The sequence below is a fragment of the Rutilus rutilus genome, assembly GCF_951802725.1.
Source record: "Rutilus rutilus genome assembly, chromosome: 2".
Taxonomy (NCBI): domain Eukaryota; kingdom Metazoa; phylum Chordata; class Actinopteri; order Cypriniformes; family Leuciscidae; genus Rutilus; species Rutilus rutilus.
This window is the reverse complement of record NC_140210.1, coordinates 635843-653236: the sequence shown is the minus strand read 5'-3', so window position 1 is coordinate 653236 and position 17394 is coordinate 635843. Positions and strand designations below refer to the sequence as shown.

Below are 17394 nucleotides of genomic sequence, written 5' to 3'. Positions count from 1 at the left end.
CAGTTGAGTTTTACCGTTTTCGAATCCATTCAGCCGAACTCCGGGTCTGGCGGTACCACTTTTAGCATAGCTTAGCATAGATCATTGAATCGGACAAGACCATTAGCATCTCTCTAGTTATCAAGAAACTTTGCTGCCGTACCATGAGTCCAGCAGGCGTAATGATATGATGCAGCGCCTGAAAATAGTCCCCAGCTCGGTAACTTCCAACGTGACCGGGACTAAGTTTGTCTAACCTATTAGACCTATTTTCAGGCGCTGTGTCATATCATTACGCCTGCTGGACCCATGGTACGGCAGCAAAGTTTCTTGATTATTACGCAGGAATGAGAGTATAGTTCCTAGCCATATCAGCCTAGAAAATTGCAACTTTTCATTTTCCGTCGGTCTTAGTACACGATGTAACTACAGAAGAGTCAAGTTTTAAATAGGAAAAATATCGAAACTCTTTGGTCATTTTTTTGAGAGAGATGCTAACGGTCCTGTCCGATTCAATGATCTATGCTAAGCTATGCTAAAAGTGGTACCGCCAGACCCGGAGTTCGGCTGAATGGATTCGAAAACGGTAAAACTCAACTGTTTAACTCTGGGGGAGCTGTAAAATGAGCCTATTTCCAAAAAAAAGTGGAGTATCCCTTTAAAAAGAACATAGAAAAAGACATGCTTCTCCGGGTGGAGTTCAAAATGACAAATTTTGGACCTGACGTAACTTCTGATTTGTAAATAGCGAAAAAAATGTGCGTGAGGCAAATCAAATTTCTCTCTTAACTGATCAAAAGATGCGAACCGCCCTTCAACATAAAGATCTTTAATGGAACCTAAACCCTTCTTCCGCCAGACATGGTAAGTTCTATCAGACCACAGGGGTAAACAGGAATGATTGTAACAAATTGGCATATGAACAGAGCTCTCCGGCAGGGACAAAAATGTTCTCACCTGATTTAAGATTTTGAAACAAAACTTAATTTATTCAACTCTTTAGGCTTATCCAATTTGGAGAACAGCAGTGCCGTTAAGGAGGTGCGAACAGCCAAGTTTAGTCTCCATTTGTACCCACAAGGGGGCCTCGGGGGTCAGGGGTCCCCTTCAGCCAGAACATTAAAGCCCTAATATTGGCAGCCCAATAATAATGTTTAAATACTGGCATACCCAGACCACCTGAAGACTTGGATTTTTGTAGATGACTTTTAGAAATCCGGTGGGTCTTATAATTCCAAACGTAAGACAAGATTATAGAATCCAGTTCCTTAAAGAAAGCAGAGGTAAGAAAAATAGGGAGATTTTGACAAAGATATAGGAATCTAGGAAGAGAAACCATTTTTAATTGAATTTATACGGCCAATCATGGACAAAGGTAAAGGTTTCCAATTCCCTATATTACTTTTGAGTTTAGAAAGAAACTCCACAAAGTTTAACTTAAATATTAATTTGGGATCTTTGGGGATTGTCAGTCCGAGATACGTAAAATTGTCCCTAACTATCTTAAACGGAATATTCTCCAAAAAAGCAGGCCTGTAAGTATCAGAAAGAGGCATAAAGTTACTCTTTGACCAATTAATTGTATACCCCGATAGTCTCCCAAAAAAAGTAATTAAATTTAGGAGAATGGGAGCTGATCTCTCAGAGTTCCGCAAATACAATATTATATTGTCAGCATACAGACTAATAAGCGCTTTCCTACCCCCCACTTCAAGACCTGTGATATCTGTATGACGCCTTATACTTAGGGCGAGAGGCTCAATCGCAATGGCAAAAAGTGCAGGTGAGAGGGGACAACCCTGTTGCACTGAGCGGTGCAAGGGAAACCTAGGCGACCTGTCTGTGTTAGTTAAAACTGAACACATTGTCTGGCGTACATTAATCTGACCCATGATATAAATGTCTCGCCAAACCCAAACCTTTGTAATGATGCAAACATATACGGCCATGTGTGTGTTCACACTCATAGGCGTCTTGTCTCTCCCTCTGCAGGTGCACGTTCGCTGTGTCCAATCATGACTTTGTGGAGGCCTACAAATGCCAGACGGTGGTGGTTCAATATCCTTTTACTCGGGATCTTCTAGTGTAATGCAGTGCACTCGTGTGTGTGGAGAGTGTTTGGTGTGTGTGTGACCTTAACGCAGCTGAACATCATTTCTGCGGGCGTTTCAGGCTCATAAAGAGGAGAACTGGTGAGACGCGGCTTATGGAATTGTGTTGTTAAGAAAAAATAGAGTTGTTACCCGGGTCAAAACTGACCCGGAACGCACAAGGTGCTGTAATTTAATTTAAATGGTTATATCTGCAAAAAAAAAAATTTGAAAAAAGAAAATGTGTATTTTGATCATCTTAAACCATTTGCAAAGTTTTTTTCCTGTACTAAAATTTATGAATTTTTTTAGAAATTTGTATGTAGCAGTTCTGGGTCAAACCTTAAACATAGTGACAGTCACTGATGATTGCTGTGTTTCAGGGCTCTGCCGATCATGTTTGCCGTGACCCTCGACCTCAGGATATTTGCCAATAATGTGAGTGGAACTCATTCATCTGTGGATCTGCAACAGATGCAGCGTCTCACGGCGTGCGCGCGCGTGTGTGTGTGTGTGTGTGTGTGTGTGTGTGTGTGTAGGCGGAGCAGCAGCTGCAGGTGAAGGGGAAGGGGAATGTTGGAGACATGCTGGAGAAAGCAGCGGATCAGTTGATGAGCTGCTTCAGAGTCTGTGCCAACGACAAGTGAGTTATTACATTAATAAAACATTACAGAAGTAGCCTTAACAGGACAAAAGAATTATGAAAGTATATTACAGTATTAATATTATAACAGCAGCAGCAGATCTATTCCGCCTAGATCAAACACATCGATATTGTCGTATCCATTACCATGCCAAATGAGTTTTCATGACAGAGCATTATTAATAATTTACTGTCAATTTTGGTGAGTCCTTGATGCATAAAAGTTCTACTTTTTGGGAAAAAACAACAACTTTTGAACAGTAGGGTATAATTGAATGCTAAACGATAAAAAATAATTCGTTTCTACCACTTATTTATACACGGTATCAAAACAACATGTTTGTGTTGCATAAAACAAACTGAGCGAACTTTCACACTTGTTGTCAATCAGCTGTTGCATTGAATCAATCTGAACTGTATAGAGCACTGCATAAATACTATACTGTAGAAGTACTGTAGAACTAAAGGCATGTGACGTGTGCTTGTGTTTGTTTCAGTCGCACTGGGATCGATGACTCGAAGAGATGGGGAATGTTGTTTCTGATCAATCAGCTCTTCAAGATCTATTTCAAAGTAAGAGTCCAGAGTTTTTATTAATATTCTGGTAACACTTTACAATAAAGTTTAACATGAACTAATGAAAAATACTTCTGCAGCATTTATTCGTTGTAGTTAATGTAAATCTCAACATTTACTAATACATTATTAAAATCAAAAGTTGTCTCTGTTAATATAATTTAATAGACCTGAACTAACAATGATCAGTTATGTTTTTATTAACTAATATTAACATATATTTATTCAAATATTATTCAGATCAATAAGCTGCACCTGTGTAAGCCTCTGATCCGCGCAATCGAGAGCTCCAGCATGAAGGACGAGTACACCACCGCCCAGCGCGTCACTTACAGATACTACGTGGGCAGGAAGGCCATGTTCGACAGCGACTTCAAACCAGGTGAGTGTGAGTGTGAGAGTGAGTGTGAGAGTGAGTGTGAGAGTGAGTGTGAGAGTGAGTGTGAGTGTGAGTGTGAGTGTGAGAGTGAGTGTGAGAGTGAGAGTGAGAGTGAGTGTGAGAGTGAGTGTGAGAGTGAGTGAGAGTGAGTGAGAGTGAGTGAGAGTGAGTGAGTGAGAGTGAGTGTGAGAGTGAGTGTGAGAGTGAGAGCGAGCGAGTGTGAGAGCGAGCGAGTGTGAGAGAGAGCGAGAGCGAGTGTGAGAGAGAGCGAGAGCGAGTGTGAGAGAGAGCGAGTGTGAGAGTGAGAGAGTGTGAGAGTGTGTGAGTGTGAGCGTGAGAGTGAAAGTGAGTGCGAGAGTGAAAATGAGTGAGAGTGTGTGTGAGAGTGAGTGTGAGAGAGAGCGAGTGTGAGAGAGCGAGTGTGAGAGAGAGCGAGTGTGAGAGAGAGCGAGTGTGAGAGAGCGCGAGTGTGAGAGAGCGCGAGTGTGAGAGAGAGCGAGTGTGAGAGAGAGCGAGTGTGAGAGAGAGCGAGTGTGAGAGAGAGCGAGTGTGAGAGAGAGCGAGTGTGAGAGAGAGCGAGTGTGAGAGAGAGCGAGTGTGAGAGAGAGCGAGTGTGAGAGAGAGCGAGTGTGTGAGTGTGAGCGTGAAAGTGAGTGCGAGCGTGAAAATGAGTGAGAGTGTGTGTGAGAGAGCGAGTGTGTGAGAGAGCGAGTGTGAGAGAGAGCGAGTGTGAGAGAGAGCGAGTGTGAGAGAGAGCGAGTGTGAGAGAGAGCGAGGGTGAGAGAGAGCGAGGTTGAGAGAGTGAAAATGTGAGCGTGAAAGTGAGTGCGAGAGTGAAAATGAGTGTGAGTGAGTGAAAGTGTGAGTGTGAGAGTGAGTGTGAGAGTGAGTGTGAGAGTGAGTGTGAGAGTGAGAGTGAGTGTGAGAGTGAGAGTGAGAGTGAGTGTGAGAGTGAGTGTGAGAGTGAGTGTGAGAGTGAGTGTGAGAGTGAGTGTGAGAGTGAGTGTGAGAGTGAGTGTGAGAGTGAGTGTGAGTGTGAGAGTATGAGAGAGCGATAGAGTGTGAGAGAGTGTGTGAGAGTGAAAGTGAAAATGAGTGTGAGTGAGTGAGAGTGTGAGTGAGTGAAAGTGTGAGTGTGAGAGTGAGAGTGAGAGTATGAGAGCGATAGAGTGTGAGAGAGTGTGTGAGAGTGAAAGTGAAAATGAGTGTGAGTGAGTGAGAGTGTGAGTGAGTGAAAGTGTGAGAGTGAGTGTGAGAGTGAGTGTGAGAGAGAGAGCGAGTGTGAGAGAGAGTGAGAGTGAGAGTGAGAGAGTGTGAGAGTGAGAGAGTGTGTGAGTGTGAGCGTGAGAGTGAAAGTGAGCACGAGAGTGAAAATGAGTGAGAGTGTGTGTGAGAGTGAGTGAGTGAGAGCGAGTGTGAGAGAGAGCGAGTGTGAGAGAGAGCGAGTGTGAGAGAGAGCGAGTGTGAGAGTGAGTGTGAGTGTGAGAGTGAGAGTGAGTGTGAGAGTGAGTGTGAGAGCGAGTGAGTGTGAGAGTGAGTGTGAGAGCGAGAGAGAGCGAGTGTGAGAGCGAGTGTGAGAGAGAGCGCGAGTGTGAGAGAGCGCGAGTGTGAGAGTGAGTGTGAGAGTATGAGAGAGTGTGAGTGTGAGAGAGAGCGATAGAGTGTGAGAGTGAAAATGTGAGAGTGAAAGTGAGTGCGAGAGTGAAAATGAGTGTGAGTGAGTGAGAGTGTGAGTGAGTGAAAGTGTGAGAGTGAGTGTGAGAGTGAGTGTGAGAGTGAGTGAGAGTGAGTCTGAGAGTGAGTGTGAGTGTGAGAGTGAGTGTGAGAGTGAGAGTGTGAGTGAGTGAGAGAGTGTGTGAGTGTGAGCGTGAGAGTGAAAGTGAGCACGAGAGTGAAAATGAGTGAGAGTGTGTGTGAGAGTGAGAGTGAGTGAGTGAGAGCGAGTGTGAGAGAGAGCGAGTGTGAGAGAGAGTGAGTGTGAGAGTGAGTGTGAGTGTGAGAGAGAGAGTGAGTGTGAGAGTGTGAGTGTGAGTGTGAGAGTGAGAGTGAGAGTGAGTGTGAGTGTGAGAGTGAGTGTGAGAGCGAGTGAGTGTGAGAGTGAGTGTGAGAGCGAGAGAGAGCGAGTGTGAGAGAGCGCGAGTGTGAGAGTGAGTGTGAGAGTATGAGAGAGTGTGAGTGTGAGAGAGAGCGATAGAGTGTGAGAGAGTGTGTGAGTGAAAATGTGAGAGTGAAAGTGAGTGCGAGAGTGAAAATGAGTGTGAGTGAGTGAGAGTGTGAGTGAGTGAAAGTGTGAGAGTGAGTGTGAGAGTGAGTGTGAGAGTGAGTGTGAGAGTGAGTGAGAGTGAGTCTGAGAGTGAGTGTGAGTGTGAGAGTGAGTGTGAGAGCGAGTGAGTGTGAGAGTGAGTGTGAGAGCGAGAGAGAGCGAGTGTGAGAGAGCGCGAGTGTGAGAGTGAGTGTGAGAGTATGAGAGAGTGTGAGTGTGAGAGAGAGCGATAGAGTGTGAGAGAGTGTGTGAGTGAAAATGTGAGAGTGAAAGTGAGTGCGAGAGTGAAAATGAGTGTGAGTGAGTGAGAGTGTGAGTGAGTGAAAGTGTGAGAGTGAGTGTGAGAGTGAGTGTGAGAGTGAGTGAGAGTGAGTCTGAGAGTGAGTGTGAGAGTGAGTGTGAGAGTGAGAGTGAGTGAGTGTGAGAGTGAGTGTGAGAGAGTGTGAGTGTGAGAGAGAGCGATAGAGTGTGAGAGAGTGTGTGAGAGTGAAAATGTGAGAGTGAAAGTGAGTGCGAGAGTGAAAATGAGTGTGAGTGTGAGTGTGAGAGTGAGAGTGAGAGTGAGTGTGAGAGTGAGTGTGAGAGAGAGAGTGAGTGTGAGAGTGTGAGTGAGTGAAAATGTGAGCGTGAGAGTGAAAGTGAGTGCGAGAGTGAAAATGAGTGTGAGTGAGAGTGTGAGAGTGAGAGTGAGTGTGAGAGTGAGTGTGAGAGTGAGTGTGAGAGTGAGTGTGAGAGTGAGTGTGAGAGTGAGTGTGAGAGTGAGTGTGAGAGTGAGTGTGAGAGTGAGAGTGAGAGTGTGAGTGAGTATGTGAGCGTGAGAGTGAAAGTGAGTGCGAGAGTGAAAATGAGTGTGAGTGAGAGTGAGAGTGAGTGTGAGAGTGAGTGTGAGAGAGAGAGTGAGTGTGAGAGTGTGAGTGAGTGAAAATGTGAGCGTGAGAGTGAAAGTGAGTGCGAGAGTGAAAATGAGTGTGAGTGAGAGTGTGAGTGAGTGAAAGTGTGAGAGTGAGTGAAAGTGTGAGAGTGAGTGTGAGTGTGAGAGTGAGTGTGAGAGTGAGAGTGAGTGTGAGAGTGAGTGTGAGAGTGAGTGTGAGAGTGAGTGTGAGAGTGAGTGTGAGAGTGAGAGTGAGTGTGAGTGTGAGAGTGAGTGTGAGAGTGAGAGTGAGTGAGAGTGAGTGAGTGTGAGAGTGAGTGAGTGTGAGAGTGAGTGAGTGTGAGAGTGAGTGTGAGAGAGTGTTAGAGAGTGTTAGAGAGTGTGAGAGTGAGTGTGAGAGAGAGCGATAGAGTGTGAGAGTGATAGTGAGAGCGAGTGTGAGAGAGAGCGAGTGTGAGAGAGAGCGAGCGTGAGAGAGAGTGAAAGTGAGTGCGAGAGTGAAAATGTGAGTGTGAGAGTGAGAGTGTGTGAGTGAAAATGTGAGTGTGAGAGTGTGAGACTGAGTGTGAGTGAGTGAGTGTGTGAGTGAGTGTGAGAGTGAAAATGAGAGTGTGAGAGTGAGTGTGAGCTGTGTAGTTAGCTCAGTGTGTGTGTGTATGTGTGCGCGTTTGTTTGTGTGTGTGTGTGTGTGTGTGTGTGTGTGTGTGTGTGTGTGTGTGTTAGAGTGCTGCTGTTGATCTGTGGGGCTTATTGTGTGTGTGTCTGTGTGTCCAGCTGAGGAGTGTCTGTCCTTCTCCTTCACACACTGCCATCGCTCCTGTCAGAGGAACAAGAGGCTGATCCTGATTTACCTTCTGCCCGTCAAGATGCTGCTGGTACGACGTCACTGGGACACACACATACACACACATATACACACACACACACACACACACACTATCCAGTCATAGAAACACAGTTTACTGTATAACACAGAATCTCACTCAATTTGGCAAATTATCTATGAATCAAAAGCAGGGCTGCAGACTGAATCAACTTTTTTTTTTTTTTATAATAATAATAAATTTGTTTTAAATAATAAATCCAGAATTTGTGAAAAATAAAATATTTCATACGGATCTATACCATATTAAGTCTTTGTTAAACTTTCAATAACTTAAGTTCATTTTATTTAAAATTATGTACATTTTATGATTTCAATGAATTAGACAGGATTTTTGATGACTAACATTTAATTTAACCAAGAATGTTCACAGCTTGTGTTTGTCTGTCAGGGTCACATGCCCTCACATCAGCTGTTGAAGAAGTACGACCTCATGCAGTTCGCTGACGTCACCAGGGCTGTGAGGTAACACACACACACACACACACACAAACAAACAAACAAACAAACACACACACACACACACACACACACACAGTTGCTGAAGAAGTACGACCTCATGGCTGATGTCACCAGGGCTGTGAGGTAACACACACACACACACACACACACAGACACAGTGCTGTCAATCCTCATCTTCTGCTTGTGTGTGTGTGTGTGTCAGAGAGGGGAACCTCTTGCTGCTCAATGAAGCTCTGGTGAAACACGAGACCTTCTTCATCCGCTGCGGGATCTTCCTCATCCTCGAGAAGCTGAAGATCATCACATACAGGAACCTCTTTAAGAAAGTGTGAGTGAACAACACACACACACACTAACCCAACCCCTAAACCTACCCATCACTCACACACACACACACACACACTAACCCGACCCCTAAACCTACCCATCACACACACACACGCTGATTTAAGTGTGTGTGTGCAGGTATCATCTACTGAGGACTCATCAGCTTCCTCTGGATGCGTTCCTGGTTTCTCTGAGGATGATGAAGGTGGAGGACGTGGACATCGATGAAGTGCAGTGCATTCTGGCCAACCTCATTTACATGGTGAGACGCATCACTTCCTCCTGACACAAGCGCATCACTTCCTGCTGCCACAAACACACAGGACCAGCATGCATACAGTCACACACTCAATCTGTTGGTCCGTGTTACATTGTACCACTTCAGGAGTTACAGTTGTGTCAAGTTCAAATAAACCATCAAAATATGAGGAAAACATTTAGTTTTACTCTCTGATTTACGCTTTATCTCAGTGAAGCGGTTCTGGAGGTTCTAGCTGTTAATATTGTGTGTTCTCTCTCTGTCTCAGGGACACATCAAGGGTTATATTTCCCATCAGCACCAGAAGCTGGTCGTCAGCAAGCAGAACCCGTTCCCTCCACTGTCCAGCGTGTCCTGAACATCAGCTCCCAGAATGCATCTGTTACCCACCGTTCCTCAGTATCATTCTCATTCTATGTTTGACCTTGTTTTTTTTATTGATTGTCAAATAAACGTCACAGTTTTGTACTTATTTTTTTATTGTGACATTCTCATGACAAAACACTGGTGTAGGATTTACTGTGAAACAAGTTAGTCAAATAATTAGAAGAAACTGCAAGTAACACATGGAATTAAACGTGACGTTTAGTAGAAAGACTGAAATTGTATTTTCTTGTGTAACGTACTTCAATAATCAATGTTTTCTTTTGTATTTCTCATGTTCAGTAGTGATTCTCATGACGGTAATACGATATTTTGTCAGATTGCTAAAAACAAATACTATGATGATGTATAAATGCTTAATTTAAAGGCCCATCATTGGTCGGTCAGTCAGATAGCCCCGCCCCTAACACCACATATGATTGGCTGAGTCAGAAGTTGACATGTCACTCAAACATACAGATCAATGTTGCAGTGTTTTACTCTTGAGGAATCAGTGACTCGGATCATAAAACTGACTCGCTGTAAATGTAATTTTCAAATGCATATTTCTATAATTTGACGTTATGCTGATCAGAAGTTGAGGGACGGGTTACTTGCGCAATATCAATCTATAGTGTTATTTTGCAGTAAAATATGACCCACACATGAGCTTCTCAGGTTCAGTGTTGGGGAAAGTTACTGTGAAAAGTAATGCATTACAACATTGCGTAACTCCCTTAAAAAGTAACTAATGTGTTACTTAGTTACTTTTTAAGACCAAACCTTTCAGCTGCTGTTCTGGATAACGCAAGAATAGATGCAGGAGAAGAAAGTTTAACACTTACTCAAAAAAAAAAACTGTCATTTTTGCTTATGGTCAAGGTTTGTGTATTATTCTGATTTTGCATTCCATAATTTTAAGGAATACTGAATCTTTTTTTGTGAAAGTGCGACGATAAAGTGCTCACATTTAGTCTAGAACAACAGTAACCATCATGTTCACACACACACACACACACACACGCCTCTGCACTTCGATTTCTCAACATGGGGACAAGAGCGATGTCAGTCAATAAATGTGAAAAAGTAACTTGCGTTATTGTGAAAAATTAATTCAGATATGTTGCTGTAAATTTAAAAGTAATGTGTTACTTTACTAGTTACTTAAAAAGGGTTACACTTTATTGTGATTGTTACAGTTTTAGGGTAGTATTAGGATTTGTTGCATGTAATTATGCATAATTTACTGTTATTACTATGGCAAGTACATGTAACATGTAACAAGGACACTGTAAGATAAAGTGTTACCGAAAAAAGTAATCTGATTACTTAACTCAAGTTACTTGTAATGAGTTACACACAACACTGCTCAGGTTATTGGTGTCGTTTCTTCATCATCATTGTTCTTTCTCGGATGCGTGCAGCAGCGGCCGGAGCCAGTGCAAGTATCGGGACAGTTTGGTGAACACGAGTCCTTTATCACAGCCTCCGACTGACAGAGAAAGTCCCGTCAGGAACACCGTCTTCCCCTCCACTGTCGCCACGGGACTCCCGGACATCACCTCACACTTGCTTTCAGACTCCTGTCTCTCCATGCAGAACATCTTGTTGGTCATTAAGAACGTGAGGTTGAGAGCGTCCCGACAGTCGTCCAATGAGAGGTAAGCGTGTCTGGCTCCGCCCATGACCACGCCCTCTCTGCCCGCCCTCATCAGGATGTTCTCGCTGAAGTCTTTCTCTGGCAGGCAGAGCGGGACGATGGACATGTGTTCTCGAAGCGGTTCCTTCAGCTCCAGGAACGCCAGATCGTTCTCCGGCCCAGACGAGTAATGCTTGTGAGGCGTCCAGCTGGAGACAACCAGCGCTGAGCTCGAGTCCCGGACCGCTGGAAGACAAGAGCATGGGCACTTAAAGGGGTAGTGAAAATGAAAATTAGCCCATGATTTACTCACCCTCAAGTCATCTTAGGTGTATATGACATTCTTCTATCGGACGAATACAACCGGAGTTATATAAAAAAACGTCCTGACTCTTCCAAGCTTTATAATGGGAGTGAATGGCCGTATGTTTTTTGAAGTCTATTCTATTCTATTCTATTCATCTATTCATCATAAATGTGCATCTATCCATCATAAATGTGCATCTATTCATCATAAAAGTGCATCTATCCATGATAAAAGTGCATCTATTCATCATAAAAGTGCATCTATCCATGATAAAAGTGCATCTATCCATAATAAAAGTGCATCTATTCATCATAAAAGTGCATCTATCCATGATAAAAGTGCATCTATTCATCATAAAAGTGCATCTATCCATCATAAAAGTGCATCTATCCATGATAAAAGTGCATCTATTCATCATAAAAGTGCATCTATCCATCATAAAAGTGCATCTATTCATCATAAAAGTGCATCTATCCATCATAAAAGTGCATCTATCCATCATAAAAGTGCATCTATTCATCATAAAAGTGCATCTATCCATCATAAAAGTGCATCTATCCATGATAAAAGTGCATCTATTCATCATAAAAGTGCATCTATCCATCATAAAAGTGCATCTACCCATCATAAAAGTGCATCTATCATCATAAAAGTGCATCTATTCATCATAAAAGTGCATCTATCCATCATAAAAGTGCATCTATCCATCATAAAAGTGCATCTACCCATCATTAAAGTGCATCTACCCATCATAAAAGTGCATCTATCCATGATAAAAGTGCATCTATTCATCATAAAAGTGCATCTATCCATCATAAAAGTGCATCTATCCATCATAAAAGTGCATCTACCCATCATAAAAGTGCATCTATTCATCATAAAAGTGCATCTATTCATCATAAAAGTGCATCTATCCATCATAAAAGTGCATCTATCCATCATAAAAGTGCATCTATCCATCATAAAAGTGCATCTATTCGTCATAAAAGTGCATCTATCCATCATAAATGTGCATCTATCCATGATAAAAGTGCATCTGTCCATCATAAAAGTGCATCTGTCCATCATAAAAGTGCATCTATGAAGCCCCCCATACACACACCTGTCCCACCCACTTCTTAAAACAAAGTTACGCCACTGGCATCTACTGGTAAGGCTGCACTCGCTACTGGTGATTCTGGGATTCTGGATGAGTGAGACTGGCCTGTTTTGTTATTGCTGGAGTTTCTGAAGCTTGTGTAAAGACTCCACCCTCTTCTGAACGGAGGCGGAGCTAAAGCTCATCTGCATTTAAAGGGACACACACTGAAATTTCACAGACACATTCTGGGGACACCATAGCTTTACATTACATCTTGTGAAAAGGGGCGTAATATGTCACCTTTAAAGTCACAATTCTTATGTTTTTATGGAACGGTTGGTTAGCGCTCACCGAGAGAGACGTAGCGCTCTGGCAGCGCCGACATACACACGGCTGACGTCAGCACTGACTTACGGCCCACAACCACACCGTGACAGATGACATCACCGCTGCCGTTCATGAACTGCACCTGTACACATCATCATCATCATCATCATCAAGTGCTCCTCTGATTGGCTGAGTATGGTGTCCTGCGCTAGGGATGCTGGGTAACCCGGTCGATTCTCACCTCCCACGGGCATCTTCCATCAGGACAGAAGCTGGACGTCTTCGTCGTTCCACACGGGTTCTGAACTGAGAACATGGAGGAGGTCAGTGTCACATGTTCCACACTATGCAAATGAGCCACAGCAACGCAGCCAATGAGAAGACAGCGGTACCGTTTGGCGAGCAGCTCCTGCCGTTGCTGTGAAGTGTGAATCCGCGCGTGCAGAAGCATCGATACGCGTCAGCCGTGGGTCTGCAGAAGTGCTCGCATGCTAACGGCCCGGCAGACGGACACTGGGATTTATCTGCAAAACATCATCATGAAGCATCTGACACATATTCACTAGCATGACTTTAGGGGCTTTCACACCGGGTAGTTCTAGGAACTTAGTTCTAGGAATTCCCAGAGAACTAATGGTTCCCATAGGAACGTTTTCCTGGTTTCATTCGCACCGCCAGTAGGAACTCTGAAGTGACGTGTTGGATTTTCTCCTCAGAGTAAGGTTGAGAGGTCCATCTATCACTGTTTTAATACATGATTAACTAACTGTATTTTTCTATGTACATTTCTGAAATGCACTTTCTGTAAAGCTGCTTTGAAACAATATGGATTGTGAAAAGCGCTATACAAATACATTTTAATTGAATTGAATTGAATTTAATTGTTTTACATGTTCGTAGAGTTAGTTTCTGGAGTAAATATATAGGCTATAATCTGTGTGTGTACACAGCCTTTTTAAAAATGGCGGGCGTTGGTGTTTTGCATGCATTCGGCCAATCAGCGAACACTAATGTCACGGATAGTTCCTATAGCGCTGGTTTAGACTGACTCTGAAGGAGGAGTAAATTAGTTCCTCCAAAAGGAGTTCCTAGAACTAAAATTGTTCCTAGTTCCTGCGCTGTGAACACGACAAACACCGGGAACGCCAATAGTTCTAGGAACCATGAAAAGGTTCCTCCGGTGCGAAAGCCTCTTTTCACCCGTGTAAATGATCTCGTTCACCGGTTTGACAGTCGGAGCCGATGTACATGTCGGAGCAGGTGCAGGTGTAGCCGCCGATCCCGTCCTTACACACTCCGCTGTGTTTACACGGACGCGAGCTGCACTGATCCCCGTCTGAGAACGGGAAGAACGGCAGGAAAATATCAGTTGAAGAGAACAATACAATACTGTGTGGGCTACTTGTAAAAGTAAAGAATTGAACAATGATAAATAGTGTTAAAACAGGTTAAAACTACACTGCTCTGCCAAAGCAAGTCACTGTTTGGTTAAGGTTAAGAGTCTATGACTGGATAATTATTGCAGTACCGCGATGACATCACGGTTTTCTCCAGAGCGGATATATATATAAATGAACTAAATTAATAACTTTTTAACAACAAAAATGAGTCATCACTCAACTTACTTAAGCTGGACTATGACACTATTTTCTTCTAGAAACAAACTTTGTTGCATTCTTTTCCTGTTATCACTGTAAAGCTGCTTTGAAACACTCTGTGTTGTAAAAATTTACCTATTTAAATACAAACAGTGACTTTTTGTGTTGGGCCAGGCAGGCAGCTATCATTATAACAGTCATTTCATTTAATTCAAGTATGATTAAACTTTCTAAAGGTCACTTACCATAGTATTTGGCCCAGAACTCATTCTTTACAGGGAAATAAAAAGAGTTGTAATGAGTGAAATTGTTTCAGCAGCATTTAGTTAAATTACTTATAAAAAAGAATAAATAAAAAAACATAATTATGTCATAATTTTGACATTTTTTTGATTATCATTACGACATTTTAATGTCATAATTATGAATTGGTATGTGATAATTTCGATTTTCATGTCATTTTTTTTCTTATGTGATGGATACTGTCTTGATGGGCGGAGTCTATTAGCCCGCGCTCAAGCAGAAGAGGACAACAGTCTGTCCTGTAATCTGCCACTGGTGAGTAGCGCTTCATTGTCCAAAGCCTGTGATATTTTCATATAACCTCAAATAATATAATTATTGCACTTTATTCGCACTATGGCGAACATGGGAGTAAAGTTAAAGGTTGTTTTTGATGTAACGTTAAACATCACGCGTTGAACAGACTATTCGCCTCGTCTGCTGTTTCAGGTTCACGCGCCGCGATTTTAAAACGTTTAACATTTAAAACACGGGAACTCTTTTACATTTTGATCGCGATATATAAAACCACAAGCTCCTTCTGTTTTTAAAGCCCTCATTACCTGTTCCGGCCAACAGGTGGTGCTTTCAGTCAGCACGCTTCAATAAACCTGTTATTGATTCAAATAGCTGATAGTTATGGAAGCTTGTTTCCGCCACTGAATAATAAATAAATAATAATTGCGACTTTTTTTCTCACAACTGCGATATATCAAGTCAGAATTGTGACTTTTTTTCTCAGAATTGCATGATATAAAGTCGCAATTGCGTGTTATAAAGTCAGAATTGTGAGATATAAACTATTCTGAGGTAAAACAAAAAAAAAGTCTGTCTTTTTTTCCTTTGAATTGGACTTTATATCTCACAATTGTGAGAAATAAAGTCAGAATTGCGAGATGTAAACTCGTTTCCATTAACCGATGTTATATGCGACTAAAAGGTCATTTTTTCCTCACGCGATAATAAGTCATAATCTCAGCCGCCACACTAGCTATTATTATTAAGGAGTCGCAGGCGTGTTAAGCTTTAATGGCAAGGAAAGTGTCTGGGTGTTTCTCCCTCATTTCTGCTTCAAGATCTTGATAAATCATGGCATTTCTTTGTTGTATAGAATCCAGTATTCACGTAATTTATTTGTCTTTAACGAGTTTAATGAAGAACTGTCTCATCTTCTGTCCAAACATACGGCGGCATCTTTAAAGAACGATTGATGTGACCTTTAAATGCGAAAAAACTGTTTCCATTGCAGTTTTGCGAAATATTCCTTTTTCGAATTGCCTGAAAATCCTCATGCGAGAGTTAAAAAAATATTTGAGAGTTTTTCCGAAATGTACGTGTTTCCATTGGGCGTATTTTCAAATCGCAATTTCAATTTGTGCGAATTGAAGGGTATTGGAAATGCGGTTATTGGTGTGTGGTGATCATCAGATGTCGTACTGTCTTCCGGTCGTCCTCGAAGTATTCCCGGGCCTCTTCTTTACTGCATTTCTCCTCGATACACTCGCGCTCCAGATTCCCCTGCAGGATCTCCTCCAGCAGAAACGCATTAGCCCGTCTGGAGCGCAGGAGCAGCGAATTCGCCCGCCGGTGAGACTGAAACACTGAAACACACGCTCGACTCATCATGACCACAAACATCATCCCAGCTAACAAGGGCCGCGTTTCCCAAAAGCAGCATTGGCCAACTATGATCGCAATTTCCATTGAACTCTATTGGTAACGACGGAACCTGCGACCACAGTTGGGAAACGCACCCCAGATGTGTTCTAAGAACAAAGTTACTTTTAAGTAGTAACATTTAAAAAACGTTAATGAACGTCCAACTTGCGTGTTTCAGAACAAAGTTCTATGAATGACAAATAATGTGCTAATATTTTCAGAACACTATTAAAGACCAGATAACTTTGAACAAACGTTCTGTTAACGTTACTGGAGGAGCGTTTGTTCGTAACTTCAAGAACTTGCCAGAACGTTCCCTGTTCGCTGTTCACAAATTCACATCCCGAAGTCATTCTGATCACAGTGGTTTGAGGAACAACACGTCCAGTGAGTGTCCTAATCTAACTCTTTAAATCAGCAAAACAAGGATCGAGAGTAACTTGGGAACGTTAATAATGAACGTTCGCTCAAAGTTATCTGGTCTTCAATAATGTTCTCAAAACGTTTGCACAAAAACATTATCTATACTTCGTTCATGGAACGTGTTTTTCTGAAATGTTTTAGTTGGACGTTTATTTAACGTTTTTTAAATGTTACTACTCGTTTCAGAACATTCGAAAGTAAAATTATCATAATGTTTGCCAAATTATCTAACCTTTCCTTAATGTTTGCACAAGCAGGAAAAAAAAGGTTTTAAAACCTGGACGAGTTTGACACCTTTTCGTAACTTATTATGAACATTAGCGAAACGTTGTTAGGTTAGCCGGACTCTCTCACCCGTGCGTTGATCCCTCGACGACACATGATGAATGATCAGCGTGAAGAACAGCAGACGACATATCAGTGATTCCATCACGATCAATCAGAAGAAGCTCCTGACACCTGTCAGTCACGGATCATCAGCTCATCTGTAGCTCCGCCCACAGCAATAACTATCCAGAAAGCCTCTTCCTCGGGATACGTGAAGCATTAACAGAAAATGATGCGATGTTGACGTCTTTCAGCTCTCTGTGATTAAACTCTGTCAAACGAGCGAGTCTTTCATGTGTATATGGTGAATAAGGCAAAGTTGCGATGATTGTTTGTGTGTGCTCAGCGGTGTGTGTCTGGACTCTAGTCTGTCAACATGACCTCTGAACTCTTCATCTGTGTGTTTGTCAGCGCGTCCAGAGCCTCCACATACACTGATGTTTGTAAGCTCAATTTAATGTAATGTCTTTATCCAATTGATTTGTCTAATGTATTTGAAATGATGAAATAAAGAAGTTATCAACTATAGGGAAGAAGGTAAAACTCAAACAAAACACAAATAAAAGCTCATGCCAAAAGGAAACAAGTTGAGATTGTTTACAAGTGTACGGCTGCCAACTTTAATTTTTTAATACGATAAGAATATGACAGAAACA

General features: G+C 42.4%; 2 protein-coding genes across 3 annotated transcripts in view; one reads left to right on the top strand and one right to left on the bottom strand.

Annotated features, from left to right (window-relative positions):
• Positions 1 to 9204, top strand: part of pcid2 (PCI domain containing 2) — a 12929-nt gene extending 3725 nt beyond the window's left edge. The window contains exons 5-15 of one of the 2 annotated variants that reach the window (XM_084399283.1): positions 1972 to 2037; positions 2130 to 2171; positions 2453 to 2507; positions 2609 to 2712; positions 3210 to 3285; positions 3529 to 3670; positions 7576 to 7676; positions 8076 to 8149; positions 8349 to 8474; positions 8612 to 8735; positions 9001 to 9204. In XM_084399283.1, the coding sequence (XP_084255409.1) occupies positions 1972 to 2037; positions 2130 to 2171; positions 2453 to 2507; positions 2609 to 2712; positions 3210 to 3285; positions 3529 to 3670; positions 7576 to 7676; positions 8076 to 8149; positions 8349 to 8474; positions 8612 to 8735; positions 9001 to 9090 (1000 nt within the window). In that variant the 3' untranslated portion in view covers positions 9091 to 9204. Of the gene's footprint in view, positions 1 to 1971; positions 2040 to 2129; positions 2172 to 2452; positions 2508 to 2608; positions 2713 to 3209; positions 3286 to 3528; positions 3671 to 7575; positions 7677 to 8075; positions 8150 to 8348; positions 8475 to 8611; positions 8736 to 9000 lie in introns of both variants that reach the window. The other variant, XM_084399282.1, reaches the window with a different exon arrangement.
• Positions 9194 to 17048, bottom strand: prozb (protein Z, vitamin K-dependent plasma glycoprotein b). Its single transcript, XM_084399294.1, has 8 exons — positions 16766 to 17048; positions 15767 to 15930; positions 14293 to 14317; positions 13672 to 13785; positions 12842 to 12973; positions 12691 to 12755; positions 12474 to 12591; positions 9194 to 10980 (listed from the first exon to the last, which is right to left on the bottom strand). Exons 1-8 carry the CDS (start codon positions 16839 to 16841, stop codon positions 10493 to 10495), a joined length of 1182 nt encoding a protein of 393 aa, XP_084255420.1. The 5' UTR covers positions 16842 to 17048; the 3' UTR covers positions 9194 to 10492.
• Between the last annotated feature and the right edge of the window lie 346 nt (positions 17049 to 17394).

Bases quoted from the DNA above. Each gene is read 5' to 3' on its own strand.
- prozb (XM_084399294.1), bottom strand. From the start codon at position 16,841: ATGGAATCACTGATATGTCGTCTGCTGTTCTTCACGCTGATCATTCAT. The intron at 15,931-16,765 runs GTGAGAGAGTCC...CGTGTGTTTCAG, and splicing joins GTCGAGGGATCAACGCACGG to TGTTTCAGTCTCACCGGCGG. The intron at 12,592-12,690 runs GTGAGAATCGAC...TGATGTGTACAG, and splicing joins ATGGAAGATGCCCGTGGGAG to GTGCAGTTCATGAACGGCAG.